The 26,251-nt window shown below is 40.4% G+C and overlaps 1 protein-coding gene across 4 annotated transcripts in view; it reads left to right on the top strand.

Annotated features, from left to right (window-relative positions):
• The first annotated feature begins 2,402 nt into the window (after positions 1-2,402).
• smtnl (smoothelin, like) overlaps positions 2,403-26,251 on the top strand; it is a 26,742-nt gene continuing 2,893 nt past the window's right edge. The window contains exons 1-9 of one of the 4 annotated variants that reach the window (XM_024278062.2): positions 2,403-2,565; positions 2,735-3,614; positions 20,148-20,217; positions 20,956-21,189; positions 21,279-21,341; positions 21,439-21,496; positions 21,574-21,720; positions 21,794-21,905; positions 24,446-24,597. In XM_024278062.2, the coding sequence (XP_024133830.1) occupies positions 3,009-3,614; positions 20,148-20,217; positions 20,956-21,189; positions 21,279-21,341; positions 21,439-21,496; positions 21,574-21,720; positions 21,794-21,905; positions 24,446-24,597 (1,442 nt within the window). In that variant the 5' untranslated portion in view covers positions 2,403-2,565; positions 2,735-3,008. Of the gene's footprint in view, positions 2,651-2,731; positions 3,615-20,147; positions 20,218-20,955; positions 21,190-21,278; positions 21,342-21,438; positions 21,497-21,573; positions 21,721-21,793; positions 21,906-24,445; positions 24,598-26,251 lie in introns of all 4 variants that reach the window. The other 3 variants (XM_024278063.2, XM_024278065.2, XM_036215080.1) reach the window with 3 other exon arrangements.

Here is a 26,251-nt window from a genome sequence, read left to right as displayed (position 1 = left end):
AACCACAACAATAAATAAAATAAAGGTTAACGAACAGTGTAAATAGCTGTTTGAACTTGAATGCAACAACAATCAACCCATTAAGACTGGAGCTCCACTGGTTATGTTCTTTGATTTACTGTAATTTTTTAGCCGTTAACACGATCAAAGTAATTCCAGAGGATTCTCACGCCGCTTTTCTCCTTTAGAATCTAATGGAATTACGTTGATCAAAAAGTTCAAAAGTTACAGCTGAAGGATAAGTCACTCTGATAGCGAACAGTTCCTAAATATTCACTTAATTCAACTTTTGTATCGGGTCAGCACGTTACTAATCAGAATGTTTAAATAAAGGTTTAAATTTGCATTTTAAGTATGCAGAGTTTTGGGCTCTCTCAGCCACCGTAGAAAAACTGTATGAATGTGTCACAGTTAAATGGTGCTTTTGATTCATTACAGCATGCCCTTCAAAGTAAAACATATGTTTTTTATCACAGAAACAATGAAAAGAAGGACCCCTACACCCCAAATACACATTTTGACTTTGGAATTCTTTAAAGTGTTTAGATTATGATCCAAGAGACCTGAAAGTTTACACAAACTGTCAATTTAAAAAAAAAGGCAATGATAATTTATGAGTCAAAACAGAGAAAAACCCTTAAAAAAGTCATCAATGACGTTGGTATTGCACTCAGGATGTTTACGTGTCCGTCCGTAACCTGGATGTCAGTAATGCGCATTCAGGAAAAACCAGTTTGGTATGTAAATCCCCCCCCCCCGCTCTTCATCCGATGAAGGTTTTTTCACCAAAATTCCCCCATCAGTTCTCATTGGTGTTTATGCTTCAGACCAAATCACAGTTTGTTCTCCACACACGACCCCGGCTGAACTGCTGTCTCATTTACCAAACTAAACTATTGGTCAAACAGCTGAAGTGGGCGTGGCTAAGGCGGACAGCGGAGGGCATTGTGGGGGATCGAACAGCAGGATCCAGCAGACGTTTACACTCAGTCTGTCATCTCCTCTCCAGATTCAGAGACAAAGAATCTCTTCTGTTTCAAACACGTTTTTTCTCCTCTTCAGCTCAAAAACAGTCTTTGTCTTCAGCACCAGAACTCAGGATGAACTTAACAGTTTAGTTAGAAACAGTTCTGGAGAAGATTGCAATGGAGTCCAGACAGAACGTTTTTCTTGTTCTGCATTCATGTGTTTGAGAACACTTGTGGTGGAACATGAAGTGTTCTAAATCATAGCTTTGAGCAACCATAGCCTTGTGAATACTTCATGATACCACATTGAAAATGGTACATTCCATTTCATACCTTGAGGTAGTCGTATAAGCTTCAAGGAAACTGCAAGAACCTACAACCGTTCACGGACCAGGACAACCTAAAACCCTGCAGCACTCATACGGGTGCTGAGACTAAGACTTTAGGCTTAACACACAGAAATGAGTTTTACAATTTAGACGACGTTCAAGAGTTCATGAGAGTTGAGGAGTTTATTTATTTTTTTGTTTTTATAATGATGAGAAACTCAAGTGACTGAACAGGAGGAGCTCTTTATTTATTTTCAAAGTATTCCCAGTGTTCTTTTTTTAATTATGATTATGCCGTTTTAAGCCAAAATTAATAAACCTGTGTCGCTTCCTTGGAGAGCGGCAGGAGTTCATCAGAAATTTGCCTCTGAGTTGAGGCAGAGCAACCCCACCCCCACTTCCCATTGACCATCTGTTTCCTGCTAGCTTACAGCTCCTCGTTCCCCGTGCAACAAATGTGAGCAATGTTGAGTTTTGAGCCAGATTTAGATCTCAGATGAGGAAAACAAAGACGTTCATGAATCGATCAGAGAGCTTGTGGCCTGCCCAGCGGATTTTCTACAATTCTTTTTCAAACTTTGTTTATTTGTCTGCTCTAAATTCCCCAAAATTTGAATAAAGAAGTTCTAAGAAATACTATTTTGATTTCATGATATAAATGCTACAAGAATATGAAAAAAATACCATTACCACCTTTTCAACAGAGTAGGTCTTTAAGAGTTTTTACTCCTGATTCAGAATGGAAGTTAACAATACTGCCTTTTGCTCATACAGCTTTTTCCCTTTAACTGTGAAAAGAGCAGGTAAACTGCATTCTGGGATATCTTATCCTCAAGTTTTTTTTGTTTCCTGACCTGTAAGTTATGTTCAGGGAAGTATTTTCGTGAAGGAGAACAGTTTGTTGTTTCCAGAAATTATACTAAAGTTCCAAAGCAATATTTAAAAAAAAGCTGAAAATGCAGACTTTTTACTTGTATCTACAATTACATTAGTTTATTCCCAAAATTAATTTGTTTTTAACAGCAACAAAAACAGAGTTTGAACAGAATTAAAAGCCCTCCGGTCGTTTTTGCCCCTCCTTTACTCACCACACTTTTCCATTGAAGTTATCCACTCCACCACCCTCCTCCCTGACACCTCCCTTTCTCCTCCCTCCATTGGGCTGGAGAGGAGTGATCAGCGTGAAAGTTAAAGCTCTCCGGCGAGCCGGCAGACACTTCTCCACAGCTGTCTGAGGGAACGCTGGTGGGCTTCACCCGAGAGCGGAGGTAGGTTTCCTGCAGCTGCGGGAGCGCATTACCTCACTGCTGAGCTGCAGAGCAGAGAGGAAAGCCAATCCGTCTGGAGGAGGAGGTTGATGTGTTTGTAGCTGTTTGTTTTGCAGAAATATTGATTAAGTGTTTCAGTGTTGTAAATGAGTGACTCTCTGTCCAGCAGATCTTCGGATGGCTTAACAGTTCAGTCTTCAGCGGAACGTGTTGGTTCTTGAAAAGCACTGAGGAAGGACCTCGAATGTCAGACGGACGTCCAGGATTGGATCTAACACAGACCAGACCTTTGCCCCCACCCCCCACACCTCTCAGGCCCTGTCCGTCAGCCCCCACCCCCTCCAGCCAGACCCTCAGCACACTGATTGAAGACATTCTTCAGTGGCCGCTGACTCCCAGTCAAAGACGTTAGGCAAAGGTCAGCAGTGGCAGCAGCTGTGCTGATGGAAGGCCCGGCTCTGGATCAGCTGGGGGACGCGTGTGCCCCCCGCTGTCCCTCCCCAGACGGGGAGACCGTGTGCGAGGCTCTGGCCCGTTACGAGAACACTCTCCGGGACGCCATCAGGGAGATCCAGGTGGATGTGGGCAGTTTTAAGTTGGGTGTGGAGCGTCGGCTGGAGGAGACGGCCAACCTGAGCGGCCCACTGGGCCGTACCGTGGCGCAGCTGCAGCAGGAGAACCGGCAGCTCCGCAGCCAGCTGGACGCTCTCACCAGGCAAGTGGAGCTGCTGAGCGGCTTCATGAGCGACAGCCGCACCTTGTTAAACAGCAACAATGGTCAGAACCACAGCGGGGACGCGCTCCTCCTCTCAGAGAACCATCACAACGCAAAGGACGTGATCTGTGGGAAGGTTCAGAACCCTCTCCACGTGCAGACCTACAACCACCCTCCATCTCCACCTTCTATGTTAACGTCCTCCCCCAGCTGCAGCAGCCCCCCCGCCGGGTACAGAGGCTGCTCCATGCTCCTCAGCCCCGGGTCCAGCAGCAGCCCCTCCGTCACCCGCTTCTCCAGCCGAGCCATCTTTGCTGTGTCCAGCAAGGCCAGCGTGAGTAGACTCCTGCAAGTCTGCATGCATGACACATGGACCCTCACTGAGACAGTCACCCTCCTCATGGGGTATCAAGGTTCTACTTTTTAATTTAAATTCATGCACTTTTTGTTTGGATCAGGACTTAAATTTTTGGTTGAAGCCTCTCTGCAAACTTCATGAGATGCGGTTGGAATTTCATTTTACACATCAGCCTTTAGAAATGTTGATCACTGGTTTCCTGTGAGTAAAGAGACAGTCTGACTTTTGGTGTTGGACTCCTTATACTACTTTATTCTGGCCAGTAGAGTCCTGGACTGACCACATGCTCAAAAACTCACCAAGATTTGTGCACACCTAGTACTAGGTCAAAATGAATTTTTGTTATCGAGAAGAACCTGTCCCAAAAAAATGACATCATGGCGGGCTAAAACATAGAAAAAAAAGAATGGGGTGAAGATCTTCATAGGGCTCAAAAAATGTTTCAAAATCCAATTTACAAAATGAAAACATGTCTGGTATGTCAAAACGAAGTTTTGAAAATATTTTTGGATGGCTCCACGGCTTAGCAGCCATTTTGTAGCGAGATATTAAATTTGGCGATTTTCAAATTTTTTCACAATATGAGAAAAAAAACTAACTTTTGTTTAAGCAATTTTCACAAAATTTCATACAACCTTCATCAGGTTGAGTCTACAACCACAACAGAGGTTTCGTTGACCTTTGACCTTGGGAAGGTCTTAAATATTCAATAAATAAATAAACAAAAATTCTCTTTACACTGTAAAAAGTGAAGCATTGGATCAATTAACAAAAACTCTGCAACTTGTTACATTTAAAAATATTAGTTTTTATCAAATTGCATTTTTAAGCTGCATAAACCATCAACTCAAAATTTAATTTGATGAAAACAAAAACATTTAAACATTATAAATTACAGAACTCATGTTTCACTCTTTTCAGTGTAGGCCCACCCACAAATTTAAACTCCTCCGAAGGATTTTGATCTATCGCCCCCTAACTCCTCGAAAATCATTGGGGAACTACTTAGAAAAAAATGTTGCTTTAAAAGTATAGATTTTTATCAGCATTAGCATCACTAGCTCAGAAAAGTGGCGTTCCCCTGGTACTCGCATATTTTTCACCTGAATATTGTGAAAATGTAATTGGTGAATTGTTGGTTTAAGCTGAACAAAACTTTATCAAATACAATATGAACATATTAAGAATGTGGGTGTGGTTAACAAAAATCTTCCGTTGCCAAGGAAATCTAAAAATTTACTTTTGTCAATTCTTCTAAAAGTTACATAGACTTGTTTGTCATCACCAGGTGACCAAAAAGTTAAATGGTTGCTATGGAGAGAAAGCAACAGAAAAGCCGCCGTTTTGGAAAACTATTATATTAAAATGAATGTCAAATGCAGCTCTGACTGAGGAGGTAGAGGCAGGAATGGAGAGTGAGGGGCGTGTTCCAGCTCAGCCTGTGAGCGCGGGTTAGAAGGGGGCTGCAAGGGTGGGATGGGGGGTATGCAACGCAGCTAAAAGCTTTATTATGTAATTGTCACTGGCACAACAAAATTTATATAGTGCTCTTTTGTTTGTGCATTTTTTAGTCATTAGATCAGAACTTACTAAGAATAAATGTATGGCTGAAAATGTAAAAATAAAACTTGCCTCAGTCATTAAAAACAAGAATATAGCATCTATGAGAGGACCTTATGGAGATGTGATCCTCAGTGAGAAGGCAGACAGAATGCTACTGAAGCTCTGCTGTAGATGCGTCACGCTGCCTGTCACCGCGGTTTCACAATAAACCTCCTCCAGGAGGCCTAGGTTTGATGAACTATGGGGTGCAACTGAAAAACCTCCTGGGTGTGAGGGTAGCATGGTTCTTTGGACCTGAGAGTCTCTGATACTTCAGTTCTGCTCAGGATCCAACTCAGTTTTTCTTCTGCATGAATAAACCTTAATTGGTTCTTGTGAAATTCTTTAAGTCTGTTATAAAAAGTGAGACTGCGAGAGCTCATTTTCCAGAACTTCTTTCTGGATGGTGAAGATGATTCAAAGCTGATGATGAAGTCTGGGGTTTCTCGTGGTAATGTGAGCTGGTGGTGACGGCTTGAGTCACTTTTACTGCTCAGTCTGTGGGTTTAAAGTTTTATTGCACATCGTGTGCTTCCCAATCCTCTGTTAGGACTGCGTTCTGTTGCTCGTTCCCTCCGCTCTCCTGCTTTGCTTTTAATGAGTCTTAAACGAGAATCTTCTGCCTCCTCTAGTAAATGAATCTCTGAACCCAGGTCTGGTTTTCTTGGCGGCTTTCTCCTCCAGCAAACACAGAAAATTCTCTCATCTTTGTAAATAGTTTGATTGCACGCCGTCTTCAATCACTTGCTGTTATTTTTTAAAGCATACAATCCTCAGGCGATGGAGAGCATTTGATTTCTGAGTCCTCTTTTCTGGAATTCATGATCTTTCAAGTGAAGGGAAAAGTTCACAACTCAGTTTATTTCATGAAAATTGTATTTATATAAAACCATATGAGGTGTTCATTGGCTTCCATTGACTTCTTTGAGTGAGTAAAACATCATTCCTCAACAAGTTTCTAAATTAAACACTGGGTGACTCATGCAGGAGGCGTGTCAGAAGAAGATAATTTGTCAGTAACACGTTTCTCTATTTCTCATATGCTGACAGAGTCCCAGCAAGTGGAGGTTAAGAGAGTTTTTGTATGAACAAAAACCAACAATAACTTCCATAATCCCGCATTAAAGCTGCACTGCTCCCCATGATGAAGTCATGGGGCAACAGCAGCTCTTCTGCCTCCACATGTTTGTTCTTGGCATCTTTACATTGTTGGGGAAAAGTAGAGTCTTCTAGATCAGATGTTACTTCCACTTGATGACATCATTAATAGTCGCTGGTCAGCTATGTTAGCGTGTAGCTTCTAGCGCTCTGACATACATAACATTGGTTTTATAGCTTTAAGAAGGTTTTGCTAAAACAAGAAGTCATTACTACCAGATGCCCCTACAAATGCCCCTACAATTGGAGGGGTAGGGACAAGCTGTAGGAGTAGGGGAAGAATTCAAATTTGGTCAAAACCATTGAATTTAAACGGAGAGAGTGTGCCGTCTCTTTGTCCAATAAGAATCTATGATGTCATGGAGGATCCAAAATGGCTGACAACATGGGAGCAACTGTCAACTAATACTAAATAGGAAAATGTGACATTTTTAAAATGATGAAGATCTTCAGTTAATAAACACTAGATCTTCCTTCAAGCCAACACACTGAAAAATCATCATGAAATGAACAAAAATCAAAGTAGAATCAGACAGAAGGGACCAACAGGAAGCTGAAGGTCTGAGAAGGTTGTTGGAAAGAAGATCATCAGCAAGCATTATCATTATTATTCAAAGTTTTCCAAAAAAAAACTCAGAAAAAACATGTGTTAAAAGGAAAACATTATGGCTCTTCATATCGGATTTGCAGCGACATGCAACACGTTACAAACGTTAAGTTTTGCTTTTTAGCAAAATACTGATTTTTTCTGCTTCAGAATCTGTTGATAATATGCTAATTGGGTAAAGAGTTTAATAGTTTTGGTAGTCGAATGAATGTTGACTTTTCGAATTAGATTCGAAAAGTGGGTATTAGATCATGGCATCAGGCTGATCTTAACGTTATGCAATAAAACACAAAAATCTATCGTCTTTTTCACCCATTGCATTAAAATCAGGAGCTTTTTCCCCTATTTTCAATATGAAATAGGATTTCCTCAAGCGTTTTGGAACTTACGCAGCTTGACAGGAAGAGTTTTTATTCAGACGCTTGGATAATGACATGTTTGACTTCGCTCAGGTCAGGATTCTTGAATGAAATCCATGCATCTGTAAGGCATGAGTCTGCATATTTACCATGCACATGTGCATACAACCACTTGTTTTAGACACTTCCCATGAAAAGAGGCTGTTCTAAAATAAGAACTATGATGCGGCTGCGATCGTTTGCATTCTGACACTTTTCATTTCATGCAAAATTCCATTTCTATTAAAATGGAAAAGGCCTTGAAGGTACTTTTCCAAAGAATAATGTAAATAGCTTAAGCAAAATACTAAAATGGTATTTATTGCCGCTTTGTTTAGCCTTGTGCTCACTTTTTAACAAACATGTTTTTATTTCTGTGATGGTTTGTGCTCTTATCTGGCTCTTCTCAGCGGTGGTAGATGCTAAAATACTCAGACTGCGTGAAGGTACTCGCACTCATTATGCAAATGTCTGTTCCTCGTGGATCTGTTATTACTGAACTATGTGAGGTGAGGAATGTTATCTGCTGTGAAATCATGTGGTCAGGGCAGAAACAGCACAAGAGCACCTTTGTTGCGCGGGGTCTCAGCTGTGGGAGATCCCCCGGTATTATCTCAACACTGCTTCACCAAATATCCCCCACCCACAAAGGTTTGCTGCGCCTTTCCGCCCCCCTACCAAATCCTGCTGGAAATCCTCGCAGTTTATTCCCTCTGACCATGTCAGGAAGAAATGAGGAAGTTCATAAACATATATTGCAGTTCTCTGTTCAAACAGGTCTGATAGGCAAAACACGCACACACTGCAGGCATTCATAACTGCACCAGTTCAACCAAATATGACTTTATAGGCGTGTGTCCTCCAGCCCACTCTCCAGCTGTTTTAGTGACCTGTCAAGCCTTCACGAGATGAACACACCTGCACACATAACTCACAGTCAGGGCGCACCTGTAGTACGTCAATGAGGTCGAGTTCACCTCACACCTGCAGCCCGGATCTGTGAGGGCCACGAACTCTAATAAATAAAAAAGGAACGTTCCTATTTATATTCTGCTTCCCATAGAAAGAGGTTTGATGCTTCAGGAGAAATTCTCTGAGGAAACATCTTAAATGAGAAATAATAAACCTGTTGACTCATTTTCACCTGCTGTTAAAATCCTAAAGATCTCAACAGTTTCGTTATATATACAGTATATATATTTTTTGTAGTTAAAGTGATTCAAGTTATAAACTGACCAATCAGATGTCTCAACTAAAGTAGGTGGAGCATACTGGCTCCCACGTTTGACTGATTTTGATTGGCTCACTTTTAAGGGTTAGGGGTGTGGTCTTCCAACAAGCTCACTCCTGATTGGGCTGAGTGGTTGCCATAGAAACTCAGACAGTCTCAGACCATGGCGACATCTGGCTCCAACATGGTGGTGCCCATATTGTACAAAAATTGAGACTGAATTGACTTCATTTGGTTGGAGCCGAAAGTAAGCCATTTTCTCATCAAATTCACTCCCCAGTTATCAAAAATATTCAATGGGTTTAAGTCAAGCCTGAAGTCCCAAGGCAAATAGTTAAAATTGATATTTTATTGTTCCAAATTTTCGCAAAACTCCTTTAAAAAGGTCATGTACGTTAAAAAATAAAAACATGCAAATGATGTTTATGAATTGCCAAAGCAAAAGCTTGTAAAGATACTTTAATTTTTAGAGCTGACAGTGACGTCCTGCAGCTAAAATATAAGAATCTTCAAATGTAAGTTGTCCACAAGTCATAAACCTTAGGTCTCAAGTCGCTGCACGAGCAACGGAAGCAACTAAAGTCTGAGCCTATCGCAGACTGGAACAGACTGACTGCCTAAAATGTTTTTGTTGAAGCAGCAAAACCCCAAACAGATGAAAAAAGTATTTTAATAGTCTACTTTTCCTTTTTTCTGCTTTTGTTCAGAAACTTTAAGTTTTTTTGTGTCCATTTAGACTTAAGCCATTGAGCAACATTTCCCATCAGACTCCACAGACTCAAACACTTTGATTTAATTTCAATGTTCTAAATAAACGTCACTAGTCCATTGACTGTATCAGAGAACTGGACTGAGTGAGTGTGATGTCACCCATAGAAAATTACTTGCTTCAGGTTCCAACCAAATTAAATCAATTCAGTTGCCAGTTTTCCACAATATGTCCGTCGCCTTCCATTTTACCTAAACTAAACCACATCCCAGCCAGCAAGACCAAGTGGACCCCATATGATTTAAAAGTGGACAGAAATGTGGGCCACGAATGGGTTTGTCCACATTGGCTTGAGTGGGCACTTAGTGGGTAGCTCGCTACAACGGAGCTCGCTAGCTTAATACATAGGAGCTCGCTAGCTTAATACATAGGAGCTCGCTAGCATGGTACAGCAGACCTCGCTAGCTTGCTACAGTGAAGCTTGCTAGGATGCTACAGTGGAGCTCGCTAGCTCTCTACAGATGAGCTTGCCAACTCAATACAGCAGAGCTTGCAAGTACGCTACGCTAGCGTAGCGAGCCAACCCACTGAGTGCCCACTTGAGCCAATGTGGGCAAACATAGATGGGCCACCACAGAAACTGTGGACAAACCCATCTGGGGCCCACATGTTCTGCCCACTTTTAAACCATATGCTGCCCACTTGACTTTGCTGGCTGGGATTATAAGTGACATTATGAAACATCACACTTCTTATCTGAATGTAAAATACTCAGTAATACATTTTACCTTTAGATTTTCCACAGGTACTAAAAAAAAGTAAAATAAAAGTAATACACATAGAAGGACCAGTAATACAATACATTTCTAAGAGCAATATTTTTATAAGAGATTGCTTTTCACTTGTAATCTGTAATGTTTGGAAGTAATTCTGTAATATTTGATTAGCTGTATCTCTTTTTGAGTCCATTTGATCAATTAAAAATTGGATTAAAAAAATCATATTTTCATCTGGATTCCTTTTCTCCTAAAATGGCTTCTGAACCAGATGTTCTTTTATTTTGAAGGAGTTATCTGGGGAAAAAAATTGGGAATAAAAATATAGGTTCTGTTAAAAACAACTAATCTACGTGATTTGCCTTTTTTTTCTAAAGCAGTGTTGTCATGCCAACTCAAACCCGCACATAAACACTTGTACAAAGTTTTAACTATCAGTTACTGTTCAAACAGCCAACATCTTTATTTTAGGATCTTATGCATCACTGAGAGTCACTGAAGTGTAGAGATTTTAGATAAACCAGTAGAGATTAGCAGCTTCACTGGCGAGAAGCTCTGAGGAAAACAATCTTCGGAATCTCTGGAACAATAATGTAAAAATGTTTTCTTTAATGATCGTATTTCCTTATTTATGGCTTCAATCCATTTCCTTGAATTAACAGATCTTTTCTTATGGTGTATGGAGATTAATCTATGTTGGTGTCAGTCGGATCTATAACATTTTCGGTGAAGTTTGAAACCAATTTCTCAAGTTTAATTATATTTTTCTTTAACGAGTGATGAAAGTCTCTTTATGTGAAGTCGGTGCAGTTTTTAGATCTGATAGACTTTACCTTCCAAAATTAACAACATCTGCTAGATATGATGATATAGACTCTATAAGATAAGGAACTCCAATTAAATCTTTTTAAACACTGACTCGCAACTCCACATAAATCCATGTGAAACATTTCATTTTCCAACATAGAAATATATTTCCTGCAGTTTACTCTTTTTCTTCTTTTTCGATTTTCTAAAAAATAACTAATTTAATATCCATCAAATCATTAACCTTTCAATTCAAAATTAAACACATTGAGCTGCAAACATGATAAGGAAAGTTCTTTAAATGCTACACCAGCTACAGCTACAGCAAAACAATCTCTGCTGCCACCTAGTGTTCAGGCTTGTGTTGACAGAAAAACAATGCAAGTAGTTTCCGAAGGACTATAATCAATGTTGTTTGAATGATGCTGTTGCCACTTAAATGCCAATATTTACAGACATAATTAACCAAAACATTATTTGTTGTTATTAGGTTCTACTCAAACCAAGCAACTTAAAAAAAAAAAAAAAAATCTGTAAATTATCCAAAAAATCCGTGACGATATATACAGTTTAGTCCTTTTGTGTGTACTTCCTGTTTGGAACGTCAGAGGGGAGGGGTCACTCATTCCAGTTCTCATGTACAGGCAATTGTCAATACTTTTTCTATTTAGAGGCTCACTAATTTGTCACATGACAAATGCTTTACTTTCTTTTTTGGAAACTCACTTTCATTTTTCTTCCCAACCCCACCCCTGCCGCCTCAGATCACGCCGCTTCACTGCATTTGACTCAACGCATTCCTTTGGTGTGGGATAATTAGCTGATTAGTGGAGGCGGATCATCGGGGCGTCTACGACCCCACAGGAAGAATAGGTGAACTGGGTTTACTGCTCAACCCCCCCCAGTCATTTATTTGTTCATAACAGATTATTTGTTAACCATCATGTTATAGTGAAGTCTGGGATTTTACTAAACAAGACAAAACTAAAACTAGGGATGGCATTTGCTGCTAAAGCTGCACAAAAATATAATTTTAGTAATCATTTGGGATGTTTTGTGCCATTTTTAATCCATTTAGGAAAAGTTTGTCATGATGAGCGATGTGCCACAATAAGTGACTTTAAAGTCTTTAAATAAAAAAATTAAAAAAAACAGGCAACAATCAGAAGAAAGGCGATCCCGTTTGGAGAAACATCTGCACCACACACTACACTTTACTTGTCTCAAAGGAGCTGAAACCTTACACACCTCTGATTTGACCGTAAAATCCCGTCTGTTTTCACGTCTCATGAGCCGTTAGATGATCTAGCTTTTCAGTGTGTGTTGGTACAAATTTCCACTCTGGAACTGCTTTCAGCTCCGTCTTCCAGTAACATTACACAACTCCAGCCTGATGTTATCTCCGCCTTATCTCTACACAAAGGCTTGCGCGTTTGAACAGCAACCATTGCAGCCTGCTCTGTTTTGGTTTTGTCACAGTGTGAGATCAGGCTGATGGAAACGTCCTATGGTGAGGGCTCGTACATGAAAACTGAAGCCTGTTAGTCCCTCTTTTAGTAATGAGTCATGGAGAAGGGTAATCTACGAAAGGGGGCTTGGAGTGTTCGCACAAACACAACAGGCTTTTCCATCCGCGTGAACGTGCTGACAACATCACTTTTTCATTCTCAAGCAGTAAAGACTCATTAAATCCCTGATGGGGATCAGAAATATTTCTTAATTTCTCCAAGTTCTGCAAATTTGATTAATCTTGATGGTTTTGTTTTGGTTCATTTAAAGAGCAAATAAGCTGTGTAGCTTTCATACCTCAAGGGCAGTTGCCCATATTGTTACTGAAGCCCAGAACTTATCTGACTCCATGAGTCCTGGATACATGTTAGAAAAAGCTTAACAGGTTTGGAAACGTATCTAGAAAGGACCAAGAAAGGACTAAAACTGGCATCAAAAGACAAATGTGACCAGGCTCAGATGTCAGAATGATCCACAGTCAGTTGATGAGTCAAAATAAACAAATAAATAAAATGTTCTTAATGCAGGAATACCTTTGGAAGAATGCTAAACACAATGGTATGATCCCATAGCAGCATTTTTGATTCCTGACTTTTATTACCTTTGCTGATTATTAAATATATGTGTGTAAGTTAACTGGAACTATGTTTAGATTCTAATAGAAAATGGTTAGAAACTTTTTTTTTACTCGAAATTCCCTGTTTTATTTAATTTATTATTTAAAATTGGCGCACAGGAAAAGAAAATGGAGCTGAAACTGAAGTGCTGCTTATTTGTAAGACAGTGATCTTTAGGTTGTCCTCACTGTCCGTGCTCATTCTCTAGAATTAAACTCCAGACTGAAACTCCAGACTATAACCTCAGATTGGACTTCCAGACAGAGTCTCCCAACTGAACCTCCAGACTGGAGCACCAGGCTGAGTCTTCAGACTCGACCCCCAGTCTCAGACTGGAGCCCCTGACTTGATCTCCAGACTGGATCCCCATACTATAGGCTCAGACTGAGTCTCCAATCTGGACTCCCAGACAGGACTCCCAGTCTGTCAAGTTTAAATATGTGTGATAACAGAGACTATCCTTCAGCATAATTCTGTTCTCACTTATCTTCTTTCTATGGTACCCCCCTCACTAGGAAAAGTATACAGATACCAGCTAGACCTTAAGACTAGACTTGTGGCACAAACCTCACTGCTTCAAACACACTTTCACATTAACATACAGGCTAGTTTTGAATTAAACTTCAATTTTAACAAAGCTTAAATTCATTTGTTTTTTTTTTAACTCATATTGGATCATTTTCATGCTGCTACTGTGTCTGTAGCCGCGTTTCCATTACACATATGCACACAACTTGAATGTTGAAAAAACACAATTTTGTAATTACACTGTTTCCAGTAAATTATAATTATTTGAATGAACACAAATCAGCTTAAGTGATAAGTCGTTCAAATTTCTACCACGGCACTAGAGCTCATCATCATCTATCAAAGGAGACGTCGGCGTCTTATTCAGGCCATGGAGGGACAAGCTACGCGAAAGCAGCTATGGATGACGTGATTTTGGGAAATTGTGAAGGATGATTTTACAGAGGAGCTGTGGATGTGCTAAACTTAATTTTGATGAGCTGTGTGATGCTGTTGGATCTCTTGTAGCACCCGCTGAGCAGCACCTTGCTGAGAATGGTATTCGGTTGTCTGTCACATGACTCATTTAATTCTAAAAAAGTGCTTCCAGTACAGTTAGAAATATGTCTCAAAAACTACTTTTTTTGAGTTGTTTCAAAATTGTTGTGTTTCCAAAAGGCAAATTTATTATCACAAATAATTCATGAAGTTTTATAGTCAGTGGAAATGTAGCTAGTGTGTGGTTTAGTGAATTAGCTATGATATAAAGTAGTTAAAATTATTTCACCGAAGATGCTAAAAATATTTAACAAGAATAAAATAAAAAAGATAATCAAATAAAGTACCAAAAAATACAATAAAATGACCACTTATTTGTCCCACATTGAGAAAATTCCCAAAGAAATGCAATTATATGAGTGAGTGAGTGTGTGTGTTCCATGTGTGTTTTATGTGTGCCCATGTGTTTTATGTGGGTATGTTTGTTGTGTGTGTATGCGTTTGTGTAGATATGTATGTGTGTGTTTGTACCGGGGCTTTAGTAGAACTATGCAGCCACTCCCTGACTCCCCCTGGTTCTCCTAATGACTTCCAGACAAAGGGCTGTGTGAAACGTGTTCATGGTTGCTGTGACCATCAACCTGGCTGCCCTGTGGAAGGAGGCGGCCTTCCTGGCAGTCGTCTTCTGAGGCTTAGTGATTGTAACTTCACTCCTCGACTGCGTCAGCTGGCTCTACCGTGGGAACACTCAGCGCGCTTCAGCTGCAGGGTTCTGGATCCGTGCCCTCAGGGTACTTTGTGGATCAGTTTTAGGGGAGGCTGGCACAGATGGAAGAAGGGGAGATTCTCTCTGACCTCATGGGACGGATTCAGGCTCCGATTGGATGTTTAGACGCACGTCAAACATTCTGTCAGTCACTGCAGAGGAAGCTTGTTGATGGAGGATGGGCTTTGATAACATGGAAAGTTCTCCTGCTGGGTTGGAAAGTCAAGTGATTTCACAAAGCAAACACAAGAAACGCTCATGGAGGTGCCAACAGAAACACTAAAGTCACTCCGTTTTCCAAAACTCATCACAACAGTCACCGAAAATTGATGAAAAAAGTTACTATAATAGAAATCATGTGAAATCTCACACCTCTGAGGTCAATGCTGGGATTTACACAATTTCAGCTAAAGAAAATCCAGACTCAGTGAGATAATCAGGATTTCTCTGCTGCGTTGTGGTAGTTTGATGAGACCTGATGGCCTTCATGAGTCAGGAGATCTGCAGATTTTCAGTCTCTGACATTAGGCTTTCAAATTTTGTGGACTGTACAAGGAAAAATAAGGATTAATCTTTGGATAAATAAGGAGGATAAATAAATAAAGGTTGATCAAGATAAACTTACCAGACACAACAATGGTACGTTCCATTTTTATGATGTAGCTTGAGGTGGCCATACAACCGTCTAGGGAGCAATCCCTCCACAGACCCAGACAACCCAATAACCTGCAGCAGCCATACAGGTCAACCCCCCGTACTTACACATTCCCAACTCGTCATATATGAACATATGGTTAGTTATGTAAATCTGATTATCCTAAGTCACATAATGATAAGGATCTTAATGACATCATTGTGGCTCATTCATTCTACTTTAATCGAAAACCCAGAAAAAACAACTTTATTGTGATGTGAGTTTTTGATGCCAGCTTGATGAGGGAAATTTAAAAATGTGAAAACACTTTGAGGTCAGACGGCTGAAGCTGATTATTTTTACAGCAAATGTTTGTCTGTATGAACAGTCTTTCCTCATTCTGTGTGACCACTGAATGATTTTACACATTTCCTGCTCTTGCTCTCTAATTTTGCATTTATTTTTATTTTTTATAGGTTTTCACTCATAAGTAACACACTGGCAGAGAATTTTCAAGGCAGTTTTTTGTATTCACAAACAGCATTTAAAAATGAAAAAGATGATGTGTGGAAAAGCAGAAAATGTAGGTTTTTAAGAGCTTTTGTCTGCACAAAATGTAATGAGAGTAAAGTGGACCAAACATGTTTATGATCTGAAGATTTTTGCATGAAAACCTTGAAAGAGTTCATTTGTGAGGATTGTTGGAAAATTCCTTCTGTCTTTTAACTCACCGAAGTTCACAAATTTACATTTGAAGAAGCTTCTAACGGGAAGTTTGTTCTGAGCATAAATGACATGACATCAGTTTAATGACTGACCTTTAGCTCCATTAAGGCCTGATTGGTGGTTGGAATAAAGCCTGAAAAAACAAATTCATTCTAAGTGTTATAAATCTAATGAAAACTAGCGGCTGGATGGCTCAGTCGACTGTGTGTAGCACTGACACATGGGAAACCAGGGCATGCTTCCCAGGCGCCGTGATGAGCTTAATACACTGCAGGTCCTCAAGTAACGCTATTTCCTAACTATGTAGCCCATGGGATGTCCAAACCTTTTGCAAAGAGAACCAGAGTTGGTGAGGTGAATATTTGTCAGGGGCAACCATTCTGCCTGAAAATACATGTGCTAAGTACCATAACAGAAACGTATAATTTAAATATTTAGTAGGTACCATGTAAAAACCCAGTGGGTACAGCATAAAAACCCAGTACATACTGTAAAAATACCCATTGGGTACCACAAAAGTATGAAACAAGTAGAATCACTAAAATACCCCTACAAAGCAATAGTACCACAAAAGTACAATACAACATAAATACACTATCATACCAAGTATCACATAAGAACGACCCAAATAGTACCTTATGAATACATAGCAAATACCATATAAAATAGCCAGTACGTACAACAAAATGTTGTAAATATTTCTTGAATGCTCATTAAAGACCCACACCAATGAAAGTTGTGTTTTTTATGCTTTTAACCAAAACTGAGTTTCTGATTATTTTTTTATTCAAATTGTGGTGAATTAGCAGCACGGAATAAAATGCTTGTTTAAAAAGCTTGTAGTTTTTACGTACAAACTACAGCTGATGAGCCACAACATTTCTGCTCCACTTCATTCTGTCGCATCCATTTGTAGACAAATAGATCCATGTACGACTCTGTTTGCTTCATTTGAGTTGGAATCTTGAGATTTTGAGGGAATGTAAGATGGCAGGAAACAGTGTGAACAAAGGGATCATGGGAAATCAGTGCAGGCTGACTTCCGCACCAACAGTCCCGCCCACAACTCAGAGGTGAATTTCTGATGTACTACAGCCACTCTGCAGAAACTATGGCCAAGAAAACAACACAAGTTTTTGGATTTTGGCTAAAAATTGCATAATTTTAATTAAAAGACAATTGGGAACTATTTGAAAATAGATCAAAATATGACCAGATTGAGATTTGAAGTACTGTGCTGTAAAATAAAGCGCTATCAAAAGTTTAAAGCAACACACACAAATACAATTATACACACAAACGCACCCACAGACATTTTGCTGCTGCATTTACTCAGTTTATCTCCATTTCTTTGCTGCATTAATGACGACAGTCATTTCTGAGGTGAGGTCTTCAGCAAGACCTTTAAGAAGAAAGAAGAAAATTTAAAGAGCTGTAGATCACAAAGAATCCTACGTCCATCCTAATACAGAATTCTGATGAATATGAGTTTGGGGCGGAACAGTAGGGAGGAGCTTCATCTCTGCGTTGGTGTTAATTTGTTTTCATGCTCTCTGGATATGAAATATCAGCGACCTATGTGTGTGTGTTGGCTGCTAAATTCAGAGCTGACCTCAGAGAGGAGCTCTGCCGTTGATGCTTCTTGAACATTCTCTGACCCCAAATACTGACGAATGACTTTATCAGTGACACACCAAAGAGATGCTGTTTCTATTTACTGCCCCTGATAAACATCATGGAGGAGACATTGGTAGAATGTTCTGCCAGCAAGTAGAACTTGGAGATGCTGTTGTCACATCTCAAACCAGAAGTGATCATCTGACGGTGAAGATGCCGACAAATTCTCTTTGACTCCTCCTCCTGCTGTTTTCACGTCTGCTATATGAAGCAGTTTGTTGAGCGCAGTGTCTTCTGCAGGAACCCCTCATTAACTATGTCAGCGCTGCACACGCACAGATGTATATGCAGAATCCTCGCACATGTGACCCCCCCACAGCATTCCTGGATGGTGAGATCAGTCAAACACACATTTACAGTCCCAGCAGTTTCCTCAAGTGAGCACAGCGTGGAGCGTGTGCACACGTGTGAAGTGCCGATCCTGTGGTGACTGTTTGATTCTCAAAACATTCATCTCTTCCTGACAGAACATTCAGACGACAAAGGCATGTGGAAGATAAAGAGCCTCCAAATGATTTGTTTAAGACTATGATTTTCCTTTGAGAAGTTTTTCATTATTCTGACCTCTGACTAAAATTTAAAACACTAACATTTTTTGGGTTTCCTGTGCTTGTAGCATGTGAGGACGTGCTGTTTTTTGGGTGTCCAGCACTGGAAACTGATAAGAAAGCGATTGCTTGTGAAAATGTGCTCAGCTGTCGCTGTTGACCTCGGTGCCGCAGTCATTAGGCTCGGTGGAAAAACGGCTGCTCGGATCACAGCCTGCGTGGTGTGCAGAGAGGCCGTGGCATCTCCTCCGGATGCGATTAGCTGTCCCCTGAGGCTGATTGCATCCAGTTGGAGGAAAGGAAGCCTCTGCCGCGAGCTCATGCCGACCACAGAGACAGGAAAGAGATGGGGCAACAGAAATAACGAAACATGAGCCAGGGACACTGATGGTGTGACAGGAACATGTGAACCTCACGAGCTCTCAGAACTGGATGGAGTTCTGGAAAGTCTCTCCTCTCTGAGACACTTGGTGACAGAAGTTTCTCCTTTAAAGACGTAAGATCTTATCAGGAAGGAGAAGCAAACAAACAGCTTAACTTAAAGATGCTGCTGTCATCAGGTAGACTCCGTTAACTTTATAAGACACATGCTTCAAAGTAAAGGCCCGGGGGCCAGATCCGGTCCTCCTGTAATTAAATCCGGCCCTCCAGATCATTTTATTTTAGTTGTTTTTAATGGCCTGATGTTTTCTTGTGCTTATTTTTAACTTGCAAAATTTTGACAAAATATACTTTTATGGAGAGTAAAATATTCAAAGTTATTTAAGGTTTAAATTTATTTATTCTAGAATAATATTCCTGCATTTTCCTATTCATAGTTTAGTTTTAGTGTGTTCAATAAATGTCTATCCTGTTCGGCCCAAACTAAGGTGTGTTTTAGATTTTGGCCCCCTTTTGACTCCCCTGTTATAAGAGAACTGGACTGAGTTAGTGTGACGTCATAGAAAATTGTTTACTTTCGGCTCGAATCAAATCCTTTTTATTCAATTGCCATTTTTTAGCGATGTTGGAGCCAGCTAACGTCAGTGAGAGGTTATAGGTGTGAATCAGTGTAAGTTTCTATGGCAACCACTCTCACCAACCAGGAGTGAGCTTGTTAGAAAGCCACACCCCTACCACTTGAAAGCTACACAAAATCTGACAAACGTTTTGAGCATTGGATGTGAGGGCCAGCAAGCTCCACCTACTTTTAATGAAGCATCTGATTGGTCAGTTTGAAACTTAAAAAACTTGAACTACAGAAAAAATATAATAAAAAAGCAGATTATCAAGAATGTGTTAAAGAAACGGTAACAGAGCTAGAATGGTTTTTCTGAGAAAAATTGAATGATTAGAATATCTATTATAGAAGTCTATTGGATTTTGGTTTCTTGGAGCCAGTGGGGACTTCCTGTTTGGAACTTCAGGGGGGAGGAGTCACTCAGTTCAGTTGTCATACACTGTTGACAATGAAACACCACAAGCCCAGTTCAGAAAAGCTCATATTGTGGTTTAAAGTTTAATTCATACACCTATCTTTCTGTGTGTGATCCAGATCCAACTTTTTGACATTTCACCGAGTCAAGATAGAATTTGGTTCAAGAGAAGTGCTGTTTCAGCCTTTCCAGATTCCACTGGTTTAAATAATAAATTTACCACTGTGACAAAAACTGCTCTCCTTTTTGTCTACACATATGTTCTTGTGTGGTTTTTCTAGAATCAACAGTTCCTTTAAATTCATTTTTACGTCTGTCTTTCAGAGTTCTGAGCGAGACGAGCCGATAGACATCGATCAGGTTCCAGCACAACAGAACGGACACTCTGCCATGGGTACGTCACTTCTTGGTGCTCTTACAGTTTTAGATCATATAGTAACATGTTTATATCTCCAGTTTCTCTGAAGCAACATTGTAAAATCTTAATAAACCTCAAGGTAACAACCTTAAATTCTCCACATTTTTAGAACAAAATTATTGCACTAACAAACAGAAAGGACTGCATACGTTTTCAGACTTATTTCCTTCAGCCAAAATAAGGGAGAACTTTTAAAACAAAGATTTTCTTTACTGGTGGGAACATGTCAGGGTAAACTGAATAAGAATCATGGTGGGGTTTCCATTCTCCTGTCTGATAACCACACGGTCCATAAGAACCATCATGGAGATATTTTCCGTTCTCCGTCTTCTTTATCAGTTTTCAGGACTTCAGTATATCAGCACTTCTGTTGATACAAGAGGAAGCAATCAAAATTTAAGTTAGGGTTTTAAGAAATTTGAACTGGATAATAAAAAACTAAGATCAAAAGCTTTCTCGTTTGTTCTCATTTTTCTGTCTTCTTGTTGTCAGACATGTTTTTAACCTTTATTTTACCAGGAAGTTCCACTGAAATGAGATGAGATATCTTTTTCAAGGGAGACCTGCCCACACTAACACTGACTTTCAATGTCAATTTAGAAAAAAGGAATGAAGTCTAAAAGTTTCCTAAAATTTAGAGAGAATTGTAGAATCCATCCTTCATCATCGTTCTTTTTCTTGGAAAAATGTGTTTTATTATTGTTCTTTTTTCAGTGTTGGGGAAGGTGTCTCCTCCCTCCAACTCTGTGCACGAACACGTCGCACAGGTTGCCACGCGGATGCCCCACCTTCCCATCACAGCTACAACCAAGACTGCAGAGGTTAAGTCTTCTCCGAGCAGTCCTCCTGGACTTCTGTCCTCTCCAGGTTCTGACCTTTCCCCTACGGGTCAGTCAAGTCCCAGCAGCCCCCAAAGCCAGCCCATAGAGGATGCTTCAGCTCAAGCAGGTTCTCAAATATGAGAATAGAACTTGTTTTGTTACAAACTTGCTGGTTTTGTCGTTCTGCTAAACCTCCCTGTCTCTTCCTGACGTCAGTGCCGTCTGTGAAGACTTGGACTCCGACGACCTCCAGAACTCTGGGATCTCCATGTGTCCAGAGTGAGTCAGAAAGTTTCTCTGAATGTGGCCACAGATTCCTGTCCCAAAGCAGAAAAATGTTTTGTTGATGTGATTTTCTATTTCTATTTCTCTTTAGCGGACAAATCCCTTTCAGCTCCAGCTAAAACCGTGGCTTCTTCAGGACCACGGGACACGTGAGTGCATGGTCGTGAATGCCGTCAATGGCACACAACATGTCGTTTGCTCCCCATGACTCATCTTTGTACTGCAGAGATGATGGGGTCAGCGATGACAGGACCTTCAGCCATCTTGGAGAGAGGAGGAGGGATCTGGTGAGGTCCCAGACCATTCCCCGCAGCGCCGGCGCTCAGGCTCGCCGGTCCATCTTTGAAAGGTTGAGCTCTGGGACCAGCAATGGGTAAATAAACATGACCGGAGCATTTCATCTACTTGTAAGACCTCCTCTTTATCTCGTTTTTTCTTGTCTTGAGAACCCCAAAGCCAGCCAGCCTGAAGCGCTCTCAGAGTTTTGCTGTGTCCAGCGCCAGCACCATCAAACAGATTCTTCTTGAATGGTGTCGGTCCAAAACCATCGGCTACCAGGTAAGACTATGGTCACATATTCTAAAATGTAAAATTCAGTAGATGGCCCACAGAGGTTTTAAGAAAAAGTTTAATTGTATGGTAACCGGACAATTTTTTGACATCGGTCAGTGGTCACCCGGGCACATTTGGAGGTCTTGGGGTGGCAGTAGTGTAATAATTGACTGATGGGAGGATCTCCAAGGTCCCCAAAATCATCTGATGATTGGCTAAATTCAGACTGCCACCCTCTGCCCCTATGCTGCCGTTCCAATGCCACAGTCTGATTGTCAGAAATGTTACAGTAGTACTGAGTGAGTGCTGCTGAAATGGGCTGGGAGCCCGGTGATGACCAGATGACGATCCCGACGACTGTGGGCCCAAATGGGGAGATGGGATTGATGATGCACAATACTCGTTATGGCGTTGATAGTACCATAGTGACTCTGAGACCTATGTATTGACGAGTTTATACTGAGAAGAGTATGAAGAAGACAGAACATTGTATTTTCTTGGGAGGCCTCTGTAAAAAAAAAAAAAAAAAAGACAAAATTATAATGTGAGTTGCGAATGACCAGTGGTGCAGAATGTCCCGCTCTTCATATACCCCTGGGCTGCTGGGGGCTGCTGGTATTTGTATGGGCATTCAGTTGTCATATACAGTCAATAGTCAACCGTCTAATGTCTGTCTCCTTAAAGAGACATTTACATATCGTCCGATTAGAGCCGCTGGGGGCTGTCAATCCAGCTGCCACTGGCCTGTGGTGGCCCAGCTGTCGCCAGCTGCTGTTGTCAACATTCACTACCACACCAACGATTTTCAAAACAGTTAGGCGGGACTTGAAATCCTTAAGATTCTGCCGATGCCTCCCCATCGCACAGTGGCTGTGCGATGGAACAGAAACTACTGGATGGAACAGTAGAACTGAACATCAAAAACAATCCATAAATGTTGGGCTCACATGGCTTCTAGAAAGGAATTTTCCAGGTTTGTACCAAATTTGATCAACACCTGAAAAAAAATCATGAAGGTTTTTCAACTGTCCATTGTCTTTCAAGTTTCTGTTTCAGACTCCAATTAACAATGGAGCTGGTTACTTTGATATTTCAGACCAATCGTAGATTTTATGGTACAACCACCAAATTTGGCATGGATGTTCCTTAGGATCCCCCCTTGCAGAAAAGCACATTAACCACCAGAGAAGTCCAAAATGCAAATCATGTATAAAGATGTCGGCCAAACACTCAATTGGTACAAAAATGTTTAATGTCTGTTTGTGCACATACTGCAGTCTTTACACTTGAGGGGTTCCTACAGAATACTATATACACTATATATAAGATATATATTTTTTAAATCTTGGATTTTCTCATGGCTAAAGTTGTTTTCTGAAAGAGGGGATCCTAAAGTACATCCATACCAAATTTGGTGCTTGTAGCATCAAATGCAAACCTGCTCCACTAAAAATGATCAGCAGTATGAGGTTATTGTTTGCATATGGAAAAACAATGGATGCTTAGAACTATTTTAGATTCCACTCCTGAGCCATAAAAATGAACCCCTGATGAAATCAAAATATCTCAGAGAAAAAGTATTTCTGTGTTTTAAGAGTCCACAGCAGTCAGGAGGAGGATCCTCATGAGCCCTCCTGTAGCTTTCAGTTAACAGCATCAGCAGGAGACAGCTGTCCCACTTTGTTTGACCTTGAACTGAATTACAGACGTCTGTCAAAATGCAATTGAGAATAAAATTCAAACTTGTTATATCTTTACTTTAGACTTAGTCTGAACTGCAGGTGAAAAATGATCAAACGTGTAAGGAATTATTGGGCATTTAAAAATATTTTGCTCCTATTGTTGTAAACTTTCGGTATGTGGATAGTCTTAATATTAAAAACAAAAACTATAATAAAGCATATTTTTGATCCTTTCATTAGTAATGGTCTTCCACTCTGCTATTCTCATTTGCCACCCTACCAAAGCCTTTGCCCCCCTCCTACCCCCCGCATATAAAAGGCTCCATCTCTGCCACTGGTTCACTCACAGTTGCGTCCGTCATTTTTTAAATATGTGTAGTTGTTAGGGTGCTTGTTAAAATGTGAGTGTGCACACTGGTGTGAGGAGGTGTAGTTTGAGAACACACCTCTTTGCTGCGCTCCTGCACTGGTTCCTGCACTGCAGCCTGCCAGCCGCTCCATGTGGAGTGAATTATGCTCCAGTAAGCATGGCAAAGTCAAGGCTCTTAAAACACGCAGCAACAACACAAGCAAGTCAAAGAAATGTTTATTTGACCACTTGACATGTTGAATTCCATTCAAGGCAGAAGAAAGCAGAGTCTGGAGATGACATGGTTTCAAAAACACGCGTCATTATGATGAGTGAGAGCAGGAAAGCGGGTGAGAAGTCTGTTTTACCCATCATCTGAACACATGTGAGGAGATGACCTCATGAGATTACAAACAGCAGATTGGATTTCTGGTTCCTCCGTATGTCAGCTCCTCCATATTGTTTTGGTGCAGAAGCTTGCACTCTTCATCAGGTTTTTCTCTGTTTATCTGCAGAACATCGACATCCAGAACTTCTCCTCCAGTTGGAGTAACGGGATGGCGTTCTGCGCTCTGGTTCACTCCTTCTTCCCTGCAGAGTTTGACTACAACTCTCTGTCTCCCGCCAACCGCAGGCACAACTTTGAGCTGGCCTTTGCAACTGCAGAGTGAGTAATCGACACAATAAAAATGGAAAAAGGACGTTTTTCCCAATGTCTACAACTGAAAAAGTTATTAACTCCAGTTCTAATGCAGTGGATTTTTTGGCATTTATTTAATAAAAAATAATTGGGAGGTTTTATTCTTGAGCTGATAATGACAAATAAATCATAGATTAACAAGAACCCCATTGATTCAAAAGAGCTCTTATAATCTGCAGCAAAGCATGTTCTCCTCTTTTAAGCTTCTGCCGTCTTAATCATTTTGCACCGATTTTACTTTACCCCTCTTTTTTTAAAAACTTATCCTGTCTAGCAGCTGAGCAAACACACAAGAGCCGAAGGCCTCTTTTGTTGGACATATTTTACTGTTACAAAAGAGGGTTAGTGTGTTATTTTTTAATTGCGTTAATCTAATTTTTAATTTATAACTATTTTTTAGATGAACTGAAAACACCTCTTACATTGCTCCCAGAGCATGTCTTGGTGTCTGCGTATTGACGCAGTGGTGCGCTTAGCTGCTGTGACATCATCAATGTAAGACTACAGAACCAGATAATATATGCTGTCTATGACAGAACTGCGCAAACAAGTCCACAACACCACAGCTCTTATCTATTATGGAAGGGATAAAGCCAGACGAGGTGTTCACTGTCATAAATGAATGGAGTCCGTGGAGGGTTGATCACATGGGACAGTCAACTGTAGAATAACGCATGTCAACATATGTATTATGGTATTACTGAGAAGTTTGGGGGCAATATTTTTTAGATTGCTAAGGAAAGGCTTTCCTACAGTTTTTATGTGTTAAATTAGAGTTCTCTGGACCTATTTTGTTATTTCTATGTTGTTTGAGATTGAAAAAAAATACCTGTTGTTGGTGTAAAAGTAAAGGTTTGAAGTTTGCTATATTAGGAACTCTTCATAAAGCCAGTTTTTTAGTTGTAATTTGATCTTTTCCAGAAATGTATATGAAAATATCTCAAAATCTGGCTTTTTATGGCAAATATGAAGTTGTGATTAAAATAAATTATTTAGATTAATTAATTACAGGTCACGATTAATTAATCGCACAAAAATGAATTGCATGACAGCATTATGGAAACCCGTTTTGCATTTAAGGCTAAACTTTTCTCATATTAATTATGTCAGAGACGAGGGATAAGGATACAAAAACAGCGGATTAAAGATTTTGGAGGAATTTAGAAAAACAAAGTAACAAGCTGCTAGAAACTTGTCATTACTGTCAGGTGTAGATGTTGGTTAAGAGGGCGGGGCCCGTCCACAGACACACTCAAATGTTAAAAACATACCTGCTGGCTTCAAAAATCTTCCCACATGCACATACCTACAGTAAAACACATGTAAAGCATACTATTCCGTCAAACATTTGTGCAAATCTGAGCTGACACCTGTGCTCAGGTGAGTGTTCTACTGTGGTTTATGATGGAATGTAAAAAGAAGGGGAGTGCCCGTTTACCCCCACACCAAGACCCCCACTAATGGTAGCGGCAGCCAGGACACCCCAGACACCCACACGGGATAGCAGATCAAGGGAACATGCCCAACCCAACGACCACCCTGACCAGGGCCAAAGGACCGCCTACGTGGGCCCAAGTTTTTGTTTTCACTCTTAGCTGTTCCAAGAAAAAAAATGCCGCAA

Source organism: Oryzias melastigma, linkage group LG13, assembly GCF_002922805.2.
Source record: "Oryzias melastigma strain HK-1 linkage group LG13, ASM292280v2, whole genome shotgun sequence".
NCBI lineage: Eukaryota > Metazoa > Chordata > Actinopteri > Beloniformes > Adrianichthyidae > Oryzias > Oryzias melastigma.
This window is presented reverse-complemented; position numbering and strand designations above follow the sequence as displayed.